A 19,648-nucleotide genomic window follows, 5' to 3' on the forward strand; every position below is an offset into this window, starting at 1 on the left:
TTTAATCAATCCTTAACCGGAAGATTCAAAAGCACCTTTCCACTTCTAACCTTCTATCTGATCGCCAGTATGGGTTCCGCAAGGGGCGTTCTACTGGTGATCTCCTTGCCTTCCTGACTCTTGGTCATCCTCTCTTAGCCGTTTCGGTGAAACCTTTGTTATTGCGCTGGACAAATCAAAAGCTTTTGATAGGGTCTGGCACAAATCTTTGCTTTCCAAACTACCCTCCTACGGTTTCTATTCTTCTCACTGTACCTTTATCTCCAGTTTCCTTTCTGACCGTTCTATTTCTGCTGTGGTGGACGGTCACTGTTCTTCCCCTAAACCTATTAACAGTGGTGTCCCACAGGAATCTGTCCTATCTCCCACTCTCTTTCTGTTGTTCATTGATGATCTTCTTTCCATACGAACTGTCCTATCCATTCCTACGCCGATGACTCCACTCTGCATTACTCTACTTCTTTTAATAGAAGACCCACTCTACAGGAACTTAACGATTCAAGGCTGGAGGCAACAGAACGCTTAGCCTCAGACCTTACTATTATTTCCGATTGGGGCAAGAGGAACCTGGTGTCCTTCAACGCCTCAAAAACACAGTTTATCCACCTATCCACTCGACAAAATCTTCCAAACAACTATTCCTTATTCTTTGACAACACTCAGCTATCACCTTCTTCAACACTAAATATCCTCGGTCTATCCTTACCTCACAATCTTAACTGGAAACTTCATATCTCATCTCTTACTAAATCAGCTTCCTCTAGGCTGGGTGTTCTGTACCGTCTCCGCCAGTTCTTCTCCCCCGCACAGTTGCTATCCATTTACAGGGGCCTTGTCCACCCTCGTATGGAGTATGCATCTCATGTGTGGTTGGGGTCCACTCACACAGCTCGCCATGACATAGTGGAGTCAAAGGCTCTTCGTCTCATCAGCTCTCCTCTTCATACTGATAGTCTTCTACCTCTCAAATTCCGCCGCCATGTTGCCTCTCTTTCTATCTTCTATCGATATTTTCATGCTGACTGCACTTCTGAACTTGCTAACTGCATGCCTTCCCCCCTCCCGCGGCCCCGCTGCACACGACTCTCTACTCATCCTCATCCCTATACTGTCCAAACCCCTTATGCAAGAGTCAACCAGCATCTTCACTCTTTCATCCCTGACGCTGGTAAAGTCTGGAACAATCTTCCTTCATCTGTATCTCCTCCTGCCTACGACTTGAACTCTTTCAAGAGGAGGGTATCAGGACGCTTCTCCTCCCGAAATTGACCTCTCTTTTTGGACACTCTTTTGACCCCTATTCAGGAGCAGTAAATAGTGTTTTTTTTATATATTTTTCTTTGCGCCCTTGAACTGTCTCCTTAGATGTAAAAAAAAAAAAAAAAAAAATCCACCATCGCCTTCCCGAGGTAATTCTGCATAACTATACGAAGCTATACGAAAATGAGGGGTAAATAACATCAAGCATAATAATTTTCTCACACTTATTTCCATTCAAGTTAGTGCTCAGCTATTTTTCATCGTATATTTGTTTAAACGGGACCTTCTAGAGTGAATAAATAAGAGAAATATCGAAAAAATGTTTTTGGCAGATTCAAAGCCAATTATAAGTGTACTTTCAAAGGCGTATTTATTTTCCCGCGATTCGCATTTTTTTAATATCCCTTGCGTATCGGGCATTTTCTGCAATAAGCTTCATGCCTTTATTTTAGTTTAAAATCTAAAAAAGAAAAAAAAAAGGTGGCTTTCGAGAGAGGAGGTAGTCGGAAGGGTCTCCCCTTGAAAGAGTTCAAGTCGTAGAGGTGATCGTAGGCAGGAGGAGGAGGAAAGAGAGGATGATTAGATAGGACAGCGTGAGGATGAAAGTGAAGATGCTGGTTAACTCTTGAAATGGGGTTTATACAGATGAGCATGACATGAGAGAAAAGTGAGTGGCAGCAGTGAGGGGGAGGGATGCAGTTAGCAAGCAGCTCAGAAGAGTCATCAGCGAATATCGATCGAATATAGAAAAAAGAGAGGCAACATCCTTTCAATTCCATTTTCTCCAATGCATCCTACGAGAAATCGTAGCGCCTCCCTTACTCTCCCATAATCCCACTCTCTTCTACTGATAAACAAAGCAGAAACTTTTGTTCTGCTCTTACTGCGTTTTGTAGCACTGGAAAAAAACAACCCTTCATAAAGAAACTGCTTTCTCGAGAACCCCCAGTAGTGAGGTATGATATAAGCGCCGGGAAAAGCTCAGTGGATGTATGGCATGTGTAAAGCACTGATTTCTGGCAATCTGTTTAGGGATGCATTGAAGTACTTTCATTTAAAAAAAAATCAAAGTTGTAGGGTAAAAAGAAACTGAGTATTACTAAATAAAATAAAAAGTTTTCGTTTCTTCGGCTCTCTTGAAAAAAATAGTTTTTTCCCAACAAAAAATTGAATTCTGCCTTTATTTATGAATGTATTTTTATGAATTAAAATTCCTTTTCAAAGTCATTGATATAGCAACAAAATGACAGTTTCCTTTTTTATATATATTTGTTATTATTAATATTTTTCAAGAAAAGGTGTTTTTATTAATTAAAGAAAAAAATGTGACCTACATGGAAAATCTGAGACTGCTTCATTATTAGAACTGCACTGAAATACAAATACTATAAAACCATGATCGTAGGTGAACAAGTGAAAGACATATATCGAAACGAATTATAATGTAACAGATAGGGCAAGAAGGTCCCCTTAAGTGCGGTTCCTAAATCTACTGGTATTCTGATTGTTAGTATAAAATACGTCCCAATGTGAAAATATTTACAGGGTCAAAATTGCCTAGGAATATAAACTGTGCCATTATTTTTTTTTTTATCGATGGTGCCAATAGTGATTCATATATAGACTAAATTATTAAGCAACAGAATATATTGCTGAAACACGGAAAACTATGAAAAATGATGCAGCCAGCCGGACTTTACTACACGTATTTAGCCAGGATAAGCCGGAATAGCTCCTTAGATGTCATTGTACGTAAGTTGGTGGGTGTGAGTTATGGGACTGGGTAAACCAATCCCAAGGCGAATGAACTCCCTTACGGCGTAATTTATGTTCCAAGGCAATTTATACCTTCCAGATATTTTCGCATTAAAACGCAGCCATACCAGCATAATACCAGAAGGGTGTAAGTTCATAATCAAAAAGTTTGACAAAAAAAGTTTGACGCGATGAAAAAAAGCTAAGCACTAAGGAATGGAAGCGAAATGAGTGAGAGAATATTAGTTCGCTACTTTATTTAGCCCTCATTTTCGTAAATTTGTTATTACATTATTATTTTTTCACAGAAAAAAGAAACAACTCAAAGGCAATAAACAAAAACAACAAAGAGCCCGTTAGACGCGGCTCCGAGAAAATAAAATAGAAAGAGAGTTCAATAGAGAGGTCAGTTTCCTGTGGAGAGGTGCCTTGATATTCTCCTCTCGAAAAAGTTCAAGTCGTAGGCTGGAGGAAATACATATGAAGAAGGGCAGTTCCAGAATTTACGAGCGGAAGGGATAAAATAATGAAAATGGTGGTTAACTCTTGCATAAGTCATCTTGATAATACAGGGATGGGCAAGAGTAGAATGACGTGTGTAGCGGGGCAGCGAGAGGGGAAGGCATGCAGTTAGCAAGTTCAGAAGAGCAATCAGCATGAAAATATCGATAGGAGATAGAAAGAGATGCAACACTTCGGCGGAATTTAAAAGGTAGAAAACTGCTAGCATGAGGAGGGAGTTGATGAGACGAAGAATCTGTGACCCCATTCTGTTAGCAAAGCTGGGTGTGTGGAGCACCCACACACAAGTGATGCATACCTAATCCGTACGAGGGCGGACAAGGCTTCTTATATGTACAGCATCTAGAAGGGGGAAAATAATTGGTGGAGACGATACATAATGCCCGATCTCGAGGAAGCTGATTTAGCGAGAGGGGAAATATGAAGTTTTCAGTTAAGATTTAGTTTTGAGTTAGGGATAGACCGAGGATGTTTATTGTACAAAGAAGTACAAAGGAAAAGCAAACAGCAACGGACCTCTTGGTCCTAACTAGGCTGTTTGTTGTTGCTACCATCTACTCTAATCTAAGAGTCAGAGACACAGGACAGCAAAGGCGAAGGCTTCTCCCCTCCCACCAGTCCCTCCAGCCGAGGCAGGCATGAAAAGGAAGAATACCATGTAGTATAGAAAAACTACAATGGAATTTTATATAAACAGAAGGAAGATCATACACGACAACTAAGCTAACAGTACTTTCTGTTAGACCGGAGCAAAATAGCGGATGTTCGGGTTAGCTTCTAAATATTTGTCTAGTCGGTTTTTGAACGTGCAAATAGTTTCGCTTTCGACGATGTTTTGAGGCAGACCATTCCATACATTGATGACAACATTTGAAGAAGTGTTTTGATACATTTGAGTTGAAACGCTTCCTCGTTATTTTGTATTGTAGAAGGGGGACAGCTGTGTGTTGTCGAAAAATAGGGAATAGGGGTTTGAAAGATTATATGAAGTTAATAGGGTGAGATATTGAGTTTTTGAGGCGTTGAAAGAAACCAAGTTCCACTTGACCCAATCGAAAATGATAGCAAGATCTGAGGTAAAGCATTCTGTAGCGTTCCGCCTAGTATCTTCTAATTCCCGTAGGGAGGGCCTTCTGTTAAGCAAAACAGAGTCATCAACGTAGGAGTGGATAGGAAAGCTTGTTATGGAAAGAAGATCATTAATGAAAATCAGAAACGGAGTAGGAGATAGGACAGAACACAGAGTACTGAGAGACACCACTGTTGATAGGTTTAGGGGAAGAACAGAGCCGTCAACCACAGCAGAGACAGATCGACCGGAAAGGAAACTGAAACTAAAGAAACAGAGAGAGAGATATATAGAATCCGTAAGAAGGTGGCTTAGAAAGCAAAGACTTGTGCCAGACTCTATCAAAAGCTTTTGAGATGTATAAGAAAAGAGCAAAAGTTTCACCGAAACGGCTAGGAGAGGATAACCAAGAGTCAGTTAGGAAGGCAAGAAGATTGGTGATCAGATAGAAGGTCAGAAGTGTATAAATGCTTAAGAATCTTCTGATAAAGCATTGCTTCAAAAACTTTAGAAAGACAGAAAACTAAAACTATTGAACGGTAGTTTGAGAGATTGGAGCGGTCACTCTTCTTAGGCACAGTTTGTATATAGGCGAACTTGCAGCAGGAAGGAAAGGTAGATGTTGAAAGGTTGAGCCGAAAGTTTGACCAGGCAGGGCGTCAGCAGGGGGCAGGGTGTTGCAGATTTATGCTAATGTAATGTAGAGTTTTCCCTGAAAGACGATTGTGGCCTCATTTTTTTTTTTTTTTTTTTAAAGGATAGTGTCAGGACCCTTGAGTGGGAGTGCTGTGTGTGAAGCTGTTAACTTTGGATGAACTAGGCACAGTGACATAGCCACCACGCTTGGATGCTGGCGTCACACAGCACAATACAGGGGTATATTGGACGCGCTCATATGTATACAATTCTGTTGACAGCACGTGCCAGAATTTCAGTGAGAATAACGTACTGACCCTGCGCGGTTTTGGAACTTTTTTTTTATGAGTGAAAATAGATAAATTAAATGTGCCTACCAATTACCGACAAAATATGCCTAAAAATGTACCAAAGGTACGGATTTCGGTATTTGACGAAAAATGGAGTATCGCTACTGCTATTGGTACTAGAATAAACCGTATTGGCTATCGGTTCGTAAAGCGGGCGCGATACTTTGTTTACCAACTTCTTTACCGTTCCGGTGTTGTCTGCCGCAGCACCATGTGAGTAAAGCACTTTAATTTTAAGACCGGAAGTCGAAATAACCACACCTTCTGATATATTACCCATCTAACATCAAATTAACTTATACTAGAATGCTAGAAAGCAAAATACAGCCATGAACGAAATATTCAGAGGGGCTGGATTCATCAACCTTACCAGCCACGCCTGCGGTATCTCTCACATTTACCGGGACGCCACCACGGCTGTGGTATCTTCCAAACACGGCATTCATGAACGCAATGGTAACGCCGTGGTAACCTTTACCCTAGCAACGCGCTGCTGTGCTCGGTATAGCCAATCACGTGGAGCTTTGCTACTGTATAGACTGCTCACCAAGGCCCTGCATGGTAAGTGACCCCGGCCTGGGGCGACTTCACAAACCTCACTCCCACCCTGTTTCCTGACCCCAACCCTCATTTATAAGAAAAACTGAGACCACCATCATCTTCCTGAGAAAATTCTGCATCACACTAGCTTAAAATTGTAACAATAATGTAAAAATACATATTCGAAAATCAGAGTTAAATGAATAGGGAGTTTTTTTTTACAATAAAGGAGACAGCTCAAGGACACAAAAAAGGAAACAATAATAGAAAAAAAAAAGCCCGCTACTCGCTGCTCCTCGTACACATTTTCTTGCACTTATTTCCCTTCAACTCCTTAGAACTCAGCTGGTTTTCGTCGTATCACTTTTATAAGCCCAGATCCTAAATCTGCATGCTTTTATGCTTCTGATGGTCTATGGCACGTCACGAGGAAAAAATATACATAGGGTCAAAATCGCTTCTGAACATATGCCGCGGCAGTGTTTACCTACTTACCACGCCTGCGGTAATTCAGTTACGGTCGTGGCCACGCCTGCGGTAATTCAGTTACGGCTGCTCGGAGCCGCGGTAACTTTTGGCCTTACCACGGATGCGGTAAGTGGTTGATGATTGCGAATTTACCGGGTGGGCGGAGATACCGCGAAACTTACCACACAGACGCGTGGTAAATGGTTTGATGAATTCAGCCGAGGCTCTATGCATGCGCGGGCTTTACTATTTTGCCCATTTCATTCACTGCACTGTCTTCCAATAGCTTATACTACGCTTACCTTTCATCTCATACTAGTTTTCATAAAATAAGAAAAATCAAGGCTGCCATGGACCCCGCAGCTATTGAATGAAGAGTATTCCATAAACCTGACCTTCAGTTAGAAGAAAACTCTGAGGAGACAGAAGGGCAATCATAAGATCAATGTTAAGCTTAGTATAAGCAATTAGAAGACTGTGCAGTGAATGAAATGGACAAAAAAGCAAAGCCCGCGCATGCGCAGATCAGGATGTAACAAACCAAATCAGGAGGACGAGACTAACTCCACCCCGGAATAGAGAAAAAAAAGTTCGCTGCATGATTAAATAATACCATTTATTGTAACTCGGTACTGCACAAAGTGCATGTGTGTGTGTGTGTGTGTGTGTGTGTGTGTGTGTGTGTGTGTGTGTGTGTGTGTATTTCACCACTGCCTGATCACGAGGTGGAATAGCAATCGCCAGCAAGTACTGTACCCTCACTATTTCAGCAAGGCTCTTTTGTCGATCTGTGTGTGTGTGTGTGTGTGTGTGTGTGTGTGTGTTTGCATGTGTGTGTGTGTGTGTGTGTGTGTGTGTGTGTGTGTGTGTGTGTGTGTGCTCTCGAGGGGGTGCGCCACATTTCTTATACGGCGTATTTCATACATGTAACATCTCTCATAATTTTAGCAGTTTTTAGAGGAGTGACATAATAATTATTTCCTACGGGGATATAGCACATCTACACATAAAAATATATTCAGTCACAATTCCTACGGGGTTCAAGTCACATTTCGTACGCCAAGAAAGGCAGCGAATCACAATTCCTACAGGGTTCCAGCCATATTCCTGCACCACGAAAGGCAGCGAATTTGAGTAAAGTCGTTTGACTCGAAATTTTGATCATGAGTCAAGTCTTCAGTGGGAGAAAATTATGTTCTTAACCTGTTATCTCCATTCGTGGGACAAGGAAGGACGGCACTAACTTTTCTGCCAAATGAGGAGCGATTACATTTTTAGGGCCTTGTGTTTTCAATTGGTGTCATCCAGTCTAGGACAACGGTTCTTTTGCCCTGCCGACACGCTGCCTCCTGTGGAGATTGCATAGCTACTCTTCTGGCAGAAGCACATTATACTTAACCCACTTGCCGTACAGTCATTAAATGTCATCCTTGAGGTATTCACTTAAAAAGTTCCTTTGAAATGAGTTTTAACTTGTCTATATAAAATTAAATTGTAAAAAAAATTGTTAATGAGAAAAAGATCCTGCATTGATGTTCCCCAGTATTTTGTACTCTTTCTTGCATTCACTTGCACATCACTTTTATACATACAACTTGCTCGCAGAATTCTAGGAGTTACGCCGGGGGCACCGTTTTGTGAAGGAGATACGCTGTTTTTTTGTGTAGGAAATATGCTGCATCCTTGTCTTTGTATAGGAAATATGACGGACTATATGTAGGAAATGTGGCAGTACTTAATTTATTGTAATTCTGTAGGAGATATGACTACGCCCCGCTCTCGAGTGCCAGTATGACGTGTGGTTGTCTGTGTGTGTGTGTGTGTGTGTGTGTGTGTGTGTGTGTGTGTGTGTGTGTGTGTTTGGAAACATGATTAATGCTACTGTAGCTTAATTTAGAGGGATAAATCTCTCTCTCTCTCTCTCTCTCTCTCTCTCTCTCTCTCTCTCTCTCTCTCTCTCTCTCTCTCTCAATTATCTGCAGGCCAACTAACCTTAGCAGGCAAGACACAGGTATATTACTAAAGGATATTGGCAGGGCGAGGAGTTAAAATGTCTGCGTAATGGTAGACTTCAACTGTAGGAATATAGACTGGGAACTCCTAGTGGATGACCTGAAGCCGATGATTTTTTTTAAAGTTATACAATATGAGCTCCTTAAGCAGGTAGTTACTGAACCTACCAGAGAAGGTAACATTGTAGACCTAGTCTTACTAACAATGGGAATATGATAAGTGAGCTGGAGGTGGGGGAAGATGTAGGAAATAGTAACCGCAGAGAGGTTCGGTTTGACTTGGATTAGGTGGTGACTCACGAACCCAACCCAGTGTTGGTGCCAGATTTTAGAAGTGTTAATTGCGAGGGGTTAAAATAATAAAATACACCTTGAAAATGTAAATTGGAGAGCCTAAGGGTTTCATGGGGGCCAGAACCGTGGGTTGGAGTATGCTCTCCTGAACCAAGTAGAAATAACCTACAATAATTTCGTTAGGGTAATAATAGAGGCGCAAGGACAACTTTTCCTCAGCGGACACTTAAAGGAAAGCAATGATCATAAGTGGATGACCCGTAGGCTAAAAACACGAGATAGGTTTAAAGAGGGAAATATATAAAAAGAATAAAGAATGGTGAAACCCACCTTAGGGATAGATATTTTGAACCAGCCCGATCGGTAAGGAAAACACCCGCATAACAAAAGGGTTCTATGTGATTAGAGTAGCAAAAGAGGCAAAAAAGTAATTTCAAGGGCTTATTTAAGATGTATAGGACAAAAAACAGGTTAGAGAATTGGACCGCTGAAAGCAAACACAAGCGAGCTCGTGGAAAATTGCGATAATATGAGTACAATGTTAAACGACTACTTCCTTTCAGTCTTCACACGAGGATCAAACGGCCATTCCGGAGAGTGTTCAGGTATATGAGGGCGGGGATGGCGACAAGTTGAGGGATATAATCATTAGGCAGGTAATCCAGGTTGAAAAAGATATGTTAAATAAATGTAAATCGCCAGATCCTGACGAAATATTTCCACGAGTTCAGAAGGAATTCAAAATGTCAATAAATTCTGGTTATGTGCCCAGCCTATGGAGAGTAGCTTACTGTGACGCCGATTTTCAAAAAGGGGGACGGGTCAGCTACTTTAACTATCGCCCAGTTAGCTTAACATCAGTTGTAGGCAAGATGCTGAAGTCGATAACAGCCAGGATAATTAAAAATCATCTAAAGAAACAGCTTAATTCATGACTCGCAGCATGAGTTCACGAAGGGTAGGTCATGCATCACCAATCTCTTGTCATTATATAATAAAGTAACTGAGGTGAAAGATATAGATGAAAACTGTGATGTTATGTATCTTAATTATAGTAAAGCATTCGACAAAATTCCTCACCACCGACTGTTACTTAAGGATCTTGGTTTGACGGGAAGGTTTAGAACTGGATCAGGGCGTGGCTTAACAATACGAAGCAGAGAGTGCAAATCAATGGTAAAAGATCTGACTGGGGCTTTGTTACGAGTGGGATCCCACATGGGTCGGTATTGGGTCCACTGCTGTTTAGCATTTATATCAATGGTTTAGATACATGAATGTGTTGTAAGGTCAGCAAGTTTGCTGATGATGATACAAAGATCGGCAGAGTAATTGAGTCGGATCAGGATGCTAGTATTCTCCAGCATGAACTAAAGAGATTGTATGATTTTTTTTTTTTTTTTTTTACATCTCCGCCTGTAGCGTCGGTAGGCTCTCTTCAGGGGCCTGGTGGTCGCCCCAAGCCCGTCATGGCGCAGGCAATTTTTTACAGTGGCGCCAGTTATGCTTGGCTCATGCAGCCCCCCCCGGAACTCATTCTTGATTCACTTGGACGGTTTCTTCTAGAGTCCGGTTTGATGGGTGGTCTTCTGGACAGCATGTGGGTAGTCTTAGGCCACTCGGTGGTGACTGAAAAATCTCAGGTGGTAGCGTGGGAAATCGAACCGACGCTGTCCATGGCGCGCTGGATGCGGGGCCCGCACGCTAACCACTCAGCTTCCGTGGGGTAATGATAGATGGAGTTCAATGTCGGGAAGTGCAGTATTAAATACCACTCCCCTAAGCATGTTTATGTGTGAGAGGGATTTGAGGGTCTTAGTGAGATCTGATGTCCGTCCAAGAGCCCAATGCATTCCACCTAGAAATCGTGCGAATAAGATACTGGAATTTCAAGGTGCCAAACCAATAGAAACACCGAAGTCAACCTCAGGCTATATTAAGCATTAGTTGGACCTCATGTCGATTATGCGGATCAGTTTTGGTCACCTTACTATAGAATGGTATCAAAATGTTAGAATCGGTACAGAGAAGGATGACGAAGATAGTGAACCGGTTAAGAAACGTGCTATATCAGGAGCCACTCCGCGGGCACGGGGTCGAATTCCGGCCCAGGGCAGTCGGCGTGCTTCTCACCCAGTTGTTCATCCTCCCTTTCGGTCTGGTCGATAAATGGGTGCCTGGGAAAACCTGAGGAAGGTAAACTGTGGCAATCCCGGATTTCACAGTTCACACTGGCTCGTGTCTCGGGGTAATTCCTGGAGTTCCGTTCCTCGAAAAAAATGCCCGATTATCTGGAAAGCATAATTTGCTACAGAAAAGTGGGTCTACTATAAACAAGATGTGTTGCAATGTAATTCAAAATAAAGTTATCAATATTAAGAACATTTTTCTTCAAAAATCTTTGACAGAGTTGCGGTATTATGATAAATGAAATTTGGAAACTTCGGTTGCACAGCAGCCTGAATCTACGACCTGTTGTTCGATGGTTTTTTTTGGTCTACAAAAACTTCTGTACTATCAGTTTTAGGCACTTGATACACTAAAGCAATTAATAAATCACGAACACAGACTTTACTTGTTCATTATGTATTTATACCTTGGAGGAAGATTTATACGACTTGGCATTCCAAAGCAAAACAAACCTTCTTCTTCTTCTTTTGACCTGTATTGCTTTTCATCGGCTCATCACCATCACTTCTTCTGGTACTAACTCCCCTCTCTGCCTCTCGTAGTTGCTACATTCTACAATTAGGTGTTCCACTGTTTATTTCCCCCAGTGTCCTAGACAGCTACAGCCCTTTGTGTTGGTAAGTCTTGGTGGGAGTGAGTTCGGCCCCTCAGCGGCTCCTTTCGGTAATGTGCGGGTGTCGGCCTTTTAAATATCTCTTTACCACGAGTTCTACTGACTAGATTCTGTTCGGTACTTTCCAGATTAAACATTAGTCTTCGTGGAATCTATTAGAAAAATGGTTCAAGCTATACATGCGGCAGGAGATTAGAAAAAAATGCGAGAATGGTGTAAGCTTAGGTGCGAGTATTTAGCTTGTAATAACTGAATGGTAGAGTGTTTCTCACTACTTCACCTGAAAAGTGTTAGTATAAACACTTGGGATCAATTTCTTGTAGACTATAGGCACAGTGAATCATGATTTATCACGTGATTACAGTGAAAGTTAAAGTTAGTTTAGTAGTAGGCACTGGATCACTGGCAATTTTGGGGGTACTTTACCTCCTTGTTACTGTTACTCACACAGGGCCAACGGCAACGGGATTTGAATGCAGCAGCCCGCAGCGCAACTATAGCGCTTACCCCCCTTTTTTAGTTGTTGCAGGGTGGTTTGAAAGACAGTACGTGACAAGGACAACACCGCTGGTCACTCACCTTTTGGGTGGTGTGGATAATAAGTCAGAACATGAGAAACATAATATAAAATAATGTTTTGAGAGAGAGAGAGAGAGAGAGAGAGAGAGAGAGAGAGAGAGAGAGAGAGAGAGAGAGAGAGAGAGAGAGAGAATCTATCCGAAGAAGTAAAATGATTCAAGGGGTGAAAAACTTGCCATATGAGGCTACACTTAAGTATTAAGATCTGCAGGGAAGAGAGTGAGGGAGGGAAGGAGAGGGAATGAGAGAGGGGTGAAGTGGCAACACAGCCTGAGGCAGCAACGCCCAAAGTGACCTGATAAAATGGAAAGACTATAGTAACTTATCCTCACAAAATTAGATGCTTTGCGACACTAATAATATGAAAAAAAATAGTCCCTGATATAATTAAAACTCATTCATTGATCCTAATCCTAGTGCTTTTTTTTTAACATAACAAGATACATTTAAGTGTTTGGTGAGAACCATTTATACCGAGGTCCGAGGCAGGCTGTTCCTGAGGAGGCTATATATGATATATTTACTTCGACGATATATCCATTAACTCCTTCCGTGTCCAATTCATTTAATTTGGCAATTCTGTATAGTTATGTTTGGAGACACGGAGATTTCAAAGAAGAGAAACACCAAGTCGAGGCGGTAAAGGTAAATTAAAGTTGAGTGCATACGCTATAGCTGCACGTGGCTGTGGTGCTCATCTCTGTACCGTTAGCTCTTTGAGCCTGTGGTTGGTGGTAAGAACTTATTATCCCGGGACACGGGTCAGTGTGAAGTCCGGGACTACCACAGTTTACCTTCCCTCAGTACCCATATATCGACCTACCCGAAAAGAAGAATGAACAGGTGAGTGAACTGCACGCCATCTACCCGGGCCGGGATTCGAACCCGGGCCGGGGAGTGGTAGACAGCCACAAAAAACACCAGTCCACTGAGGCATCGAGTCCAGGAGCCGCTTTGGGCACTTGATTTTCCTTTATTTATATTATATGTGTTGAGTCCCTCAACACATGACATGCATACTCTGTACGAGGGCAGACAAGGCCCTTGTATATGCACAGCATGTGGGATGGGGAAAATAACTGGTGGAGACGATACAGAGCACCCAAAGCTGTTTAAGCAAAAGAGGAGATATAAGGTTTCTAGTTAAGATTTTGAGCTAAGGACAGATCGAGGATTTTTGGTGAAGACTGTAAAAGAAGGTGAGTCCTGAGTGTTATCGAAGTCAGTGATTATGTGCGAGGACGCGGCACATAGACTGAACCTGTTTTGGCGCGGCATTCAAAACTGTCGGTGTTACCGGTGAAGACTGACATGTTGGACTTGCCGCCAACACCGAGAACTCTGTCGTTTTCATCCCAGACCGACATAAAACAACTGCCAATTGCAAAAGTTGTCGCGAGTTGCCCCCTTTATGCAACCCATCTCGGAAACGTAAGCACCGCAACTATCGACGATCATATGTACAGGTCAGCTCCACCAATACCCACAAAGATAAACTGAGTACGTGGGCATGAATGTATAAAGTGAAAAGAGGATGCTTACCAGTTACCTCCACCGTTTCCCCGGTCGGGTGGACGGTGTTGGAACTTGATGACTTTTCTGAAGACACTGGAGTGGTTTCGCCAAGCTTTTTGGGGGGTGTGGTAGAGGCGTTCGTGGCCATGGGCACGCTCGGCTCCCATTCCCTGACGCGGTCGATCACGGTGTGAAGGACGATTATGATGAAGATGAAGAATATACTTGACAACAGCCACACGTCCACCATCTTGAAGTAAGACGTCTTAGGCAAGGAAGAGGACGCCTGAAAAACAAAAGAACAGTAATCATAGATCCTGAATGACGATGGAGGCAATGATAATCAAAATGCTCGACGATGTCCACACAACCATCTTCTCGATAATGGACGTCTCGACAAGAGCCGCCTGAAAGCAGCGGTGATTTCACGAGATAATAGATTTTGAAAATAACTGGCTTATAAGACAACCAGTATGTCGTTAACCACAAGTGTGGTTAGTGTGTTAGCCACGTGAACATATTATTATTATTATTATTATTATTATTATTATTATTATTATCATCAAAATTAAGGTGTTGTCCTTTAATAACACTGGACAGAAAAAAATATGCATTTTGCAGATTTTCAATTATTATATCATGAAATTACTTTTTTACTCTTACTAAGAAGCGTCCCGTACGTCACCCTCACCCAATCATACACCACAAAAAAGTATATTCTGTTACATGTGTAGATATTACTTAAAAACTTTTTCCTTCTAAATCAATTACAGAAAACGACGTTGATCAGCTGATGCAAGGAGCATGGTGCCAATGGCGCCAAGCCGTGTTGCTGCAGTAATCTGTCGCTTGGTGAGCATTTTTTTTTTTTTTTGGCAATTTGTGTACTTTTTTGCCTTCAATTGCCCATGTATAGCGAAGTTGATCTTTTTTTTTTTTTTACAGGAAAGGAAGTAGCTCAAGGGCAACGACAACAACAAAAAAAGTGTAGAAAAAAAGCCTGCTAATCGCTGCCAAAAAAAAAAAAAAAAAGTAATGAAAAGTCAATTTCGGTCGGAGAGATGTCTTGATGCTCTCCTCTTGAAAGAGGTCAAGTCATAGGCAGGAGGAAATACAGACGAAGGAAGGCTGTTCCAGAGTTAACCAGTGAAGGGGATGAAAGAATGGATATACTAGTTAACTCTTGCATTGGGGTTTGGACAGTATACGGATGAGCTAGAGTGGAAAGTCGTGTGCACCGCGGCCGCGGGAGGGGGGAGACATGCTGTTAGCAGGTTCAAAAGAGCAGTCAGCATGATAATATCGATAGATGATAAAAAGAGATGCAAAATTGCGGCGGAATTTAAGAGGTAGAAACTGCTAGTAAGAGGAGGAGAGTTGATGAGGCGAAGAGTCTTTGATTCCACTCTGTCTAGTAAGGATGTGTGTGGACCCCCCCCCCCCCCACACACACACACACACACATGAGATGCATGCTCCATACGAGGACGGACAAGGCCCCTGTATATGGACAGCATCTGTGCGGGGGAGAAGAACTGGAGGAGACAATACAGAGACAAGGCGATGTCAGGAGTATATAGGATTTTTTTTAATTAGAAAGGGGTTTAGCTGTGCTCAAACATGTATTACCGGTAGTCCTGACCTCATGAACGTTTACTGTGTGTGTTATTGGCGTGTGCGCGACGCCGTGACAGTGATGTATTTCCTCAGTCTTTCCAGTCATTGCGTTATCCTGCCTCCCCCCACTTTGGTGTTCCACCCATTGAATACATTAGCCAACACCTGACAACAGTAAGAGTATTTTCCCTTAATGAGTTTGTGGTATGGCATCGTCACTAGCATGACAGTGCCCAGCTAACCAAATTAGGATGCCAGAAATTATTGTATTATTTTTATTTACATATATAACGATATATTTCCCTCCTTCCCTCCATTCACCCAAATTCCACCTTCCCCCTTCTCCATCCTGTCTATTTCACTCTCAAATGTGTTAGTTCCCCGCTATTCCTCATTTCCTCTCTCCACCTCCCTCCCCCTCTCATGCTCTCCCTATATCCCTTCCATCCCCCATCGCTATATAAAAATTCTTCTTTCGAGAATTTTGTGATAAATTAATCTAAACAGCTGTCTGTCACATAAAAAAAATGAAAAACCACTGCACTGAACGATAAAAACAAAGTAACCAGTAAAATATTTTGCTTGGAACTTTTATAGAATTTCATAATAGTGTGTCACTCTTAAGCGATTTTACGTTTTTATTTATTTATTCAATACATACTTAATATTATACAGTACCGTAAAATTATCATTCCTGATGAATCGCTACTAGGACTTTGTTTCCCATGACAGTGATACAGAACAGCCAGGACTATACTATGGCAGACGGTGGGAGGCGTTCTCGGAGCATAGTTTGGGATAATTTTGAAAAAGTTGCAGAGGCTCCTCACAAAGAAAAATGCAAAATATGTGGTGCTCAGTTTCAACATTCGCAAAATACATCAAACCTCTTAAAGCATTTAACCACCATACATGCAAATGTATTTGAGGTATCTATTCAGGAGAGACATCTATCTGACCCAAGCACTACACAGAAGTAACAAACATTAGAACACACGTTCTCCAAAAAGGAAATACAAGCAGCGAAACAAGGTTTTGCTAGAGATGATCACCCCAGATATGCAAACTACTTTCATCGTAGACTCTCAGGATAAAGGACTCAAAACGTTTGTAGAAACTCTTGATCCAAGTTATGGATAACCAAGCAGATGAACACTGATGCGTAACTTATTGCCTTAACCATAATATAAGGACGCAAAGAAGAGACTGATGAATGCTCTACGAGATACTTTGTATAGAGTACTGACAACAGCTATATGGACTTCCATACAGACCCAAGCATACATCTGCGTTACAACCCAAGCATACATCTGCGTTACAACCCAAGCATACATCTGCGTTACAATCAACCAATCAATCATTGGGGCCATACGCCGGGGGGCGCGTCACCTGGGCCCTGAGACGCCAACCCCGAGGGTCCCTCTCGGCAAATCTCCATGCAGGTCCCCTTCTCATCCGAAATACCTCTTGGCAGGATCTATCGAATTGCTCGTCACGAACTATGTGGGCGTCCCCTTGGCCTCTTTCACTTTGGATTGTCTCTCGCAGAGACAACCCGAAAAGAAGGGTCGGCCTCTGGGAATCGTGCCACATGCCTATTTAGCTGCAGTTGGCGTTGGCGGACCATGTGGGTAATATCATGTCGAATCAGTCTCACAGAGTAGTTGCCGGTTTAACACGATATCATTCCAGCATTCCCATGATTTTGCGTAGAACTTATTTCCATAGGCATCAATCCGCCTCTCCAAGTCCCCATTTAGAGTCCATGCCTCACAGTCAGAGTAGGACTGGGAGCACAAGCGACTTGAAGATCCGGATCTTTGTCCTTCTGCACAGTTATCGACAACGCCATATATCCGTGCTGAGCGAGTCCATAACACCGTAGGCCAAGCCAATCCGCCTTAAGACTTCCTGGTGAGACTAAACGTTGTTCTAAACTACACTACCAAGGTATGTGAAATTTTCCGAGATCTCAATGACCTCGCCACACGCATAAACATACTGTACTGTTTCATATAGCAAGCCTCCAGACACCTGTACCAAGCTTGGTCTTGGCCCAGGAGACCTGAAGTCCCAAAGACTTCGCCTCTTCGTGCAGTGCCTCAAGTCACCACCAAAACCTCCAGCGACTCCCCAAGGATTCCTGTTTCATCAGCAAATACAAGGTCAGTGACTCTGGTATTGCCAATAGATGCTCCACAATGACTCTGGTTCACAGCTATGCCTAGTGCCCAGTCCATGCAAGTGTTGAAAAGCGATGGGGCAAGGATACAACCCTGCCTCACTCCCGCATTCACGGGAAAGAAGTTGGACAAGCCACCCCTACCTACATTTCACAGTACTCCAAGTCTCAGAATACAGGCCAGCCAGCACATCAATAGTCCTTGCAGGCATCCCTCGGAGTAGCAGGATACATCTTATAACCTTCAATTGGGAAATTAAATTATTTTTTTTCTTGAAACAGTGCAGCTATTAAAAGACCACACCAGTGAAACAATAATTTCGTCTGAGCTCACACGGATTGCAGAAGAATGGGAAATAAGTAACACGATAGCTCTCCTAGTCAAAGATAACGCATCAAATATGCTAGCTTCAGTCACATGAACAACTTCGACATATATCTTGTTTCACACACACACTTAATCAAATTGTCACAAACAGTCTCTGATAAAAAAAAGAGATTTCTAGCATTAGAAAGAAAATTAGAGCTATTGTAACGCTTTTTCATTCGTCATCGAAAAACTTCTTGAAATTCAGCTGTAACAAAACATCCCATAACACAAACGCATACAAGAGGCTGAGACCAAATGAAACTTTACGTTCTATATGTTTGAAAGAATAATTGAGCAATACCAGGCAGTGGCAACAGTGCTCTGCCTTCTTGGTAGAAATGAACTGTGTCTTTCGCCAGAAGCTGTAGAGGAAATTAATGCAGCAATAAAAAAAACGTAAACTATTTGAAATTGTCGCACGTGAAATAAGTACTGATCTTCACCTCTCAATAAACAAGATTATTCCTATGGCACGAATTTTGCAAGAAACCGTATAAATATATGAACCAAAAAACACAGAAAAAAAATGCACAGTGAACTCTTGGCCTAGTTAAGGAGAAGATTATGCAATAACTCACTTTCCCTTCGCATAAATCTCCATCTTTTTTTTCAGTGTTCACCACCAGCTTTGGGTTTCATCTTTTTTCACTGACCCACCTCGTGAACAAGCCATACCTCTTTGCTCTCCTCAGTGACCTTGAGCAGTTGGTTCAGCACCCTACACGTATTCCCGATGACTTTGGAGATAGCTCAACATTCTAGACCTCTTCCCAACCTCTAATCAATCCTTCAGCTTATCAAACTGTTCTCTCCGTGGGACTCCTCCGATCACAACCTTGTTTCCGCATTCTGTCCCATCACTCCTGCACAGCCTCTGGACCCACCAATGAGGCAGTGCTTCTGGCATTTCGATTCAGCTCGTGGGACAACCTACGGATGTACTTTTCCGATTTCCAGCAGAATGATTACTGCTTCCAGGAGAGAAACCCTCTGTGTGTCCCCCAGCGCTTTACGGAAGTGATTATCTCTGCATGGAATGGAGGCACACATTCCACTTACTTCCTCTACTCCTCATGCTAAAAATAAAAAGCCTTGGTTCAATCACGCTTGTTATATTGCCATCAGAGATAGAGAGACAGCTCACAAAAGGTACAAGAGCCTTCGCACTCCTACTAATCTTGCATTTCTGCCTGGAATAGTGTCAAATCTATTCTTCGACTTACCAAAAACTCTTTCGTCAACAGAAAATGTCAACACTTTGCTTTCTCTAATTTTTCCAGGGACTTCTGGCGAATCGTCAAAACATCTCTAACAATTTTAGTTTCATCTTTCCCTGCACTCCTTAATTGTGATGGCAACACTGTAATCATATATATCTTTAAAGCTGAACTCTTCACTCAAACTTTCCCTATAAACTCCACTCTGGACGATTCGGGGTATAATCCTCATTCTCAATCCCCCTCTGAATCCATTATGCCTGTTATTAAGATTTTTAATAATAATGTTTGCTATGCCTCCCCTGGCCTATGGTCTCGGGCTTATGAACCTGATGAAGTGCCTCCTATTATACTTAAAAACTGTGCTTCCGTGCTGACACACTGCTTGATGAAACTTTTTCGTCCTTGCCTGTCAACATTTACCTTGCCTTCAAGCTGAAAGTACGCCTACATACAAAA

General features: G+C 42.2%; 1 protein-coding gene across 1 annotated transcript in view; it reads right to left on the reverse strand.

Moving 5' to 3' along the window:
• Positions 1 to 19,648, reverse strand: part of LOC126997239 (uncharacterized) — a 231,959-nt gene that overhangs the window by 11,626 nt on the left and 200,685 nt on the right. Inside the window, exon 8 of the mRNA XM_050858237.1 lies at positions 13,831 to 14,089. Within this exon, the coding sequence (XP_050714194.1) occupies positions 13,831 to 14,089 (259 nt within the window). The remainder of the gene's footprint in view (positions 1 to 13,830; positions 14,090 to 19,648) is intronic.

This window comes from Eriocheir sinensis, chromosome 12, assembly GCF_024679095.1.
Source record: "Eriocheir sinensis breed Jianghai 21 chromosome 12, ASM2467909v1, whole genome shotgun sequence".
NCBI lineage: Eukaryota > Metazoa > Arthropoda > Malacostraca > Decapoda > Varunidae > Eriocheir > Eriocheir sinensis.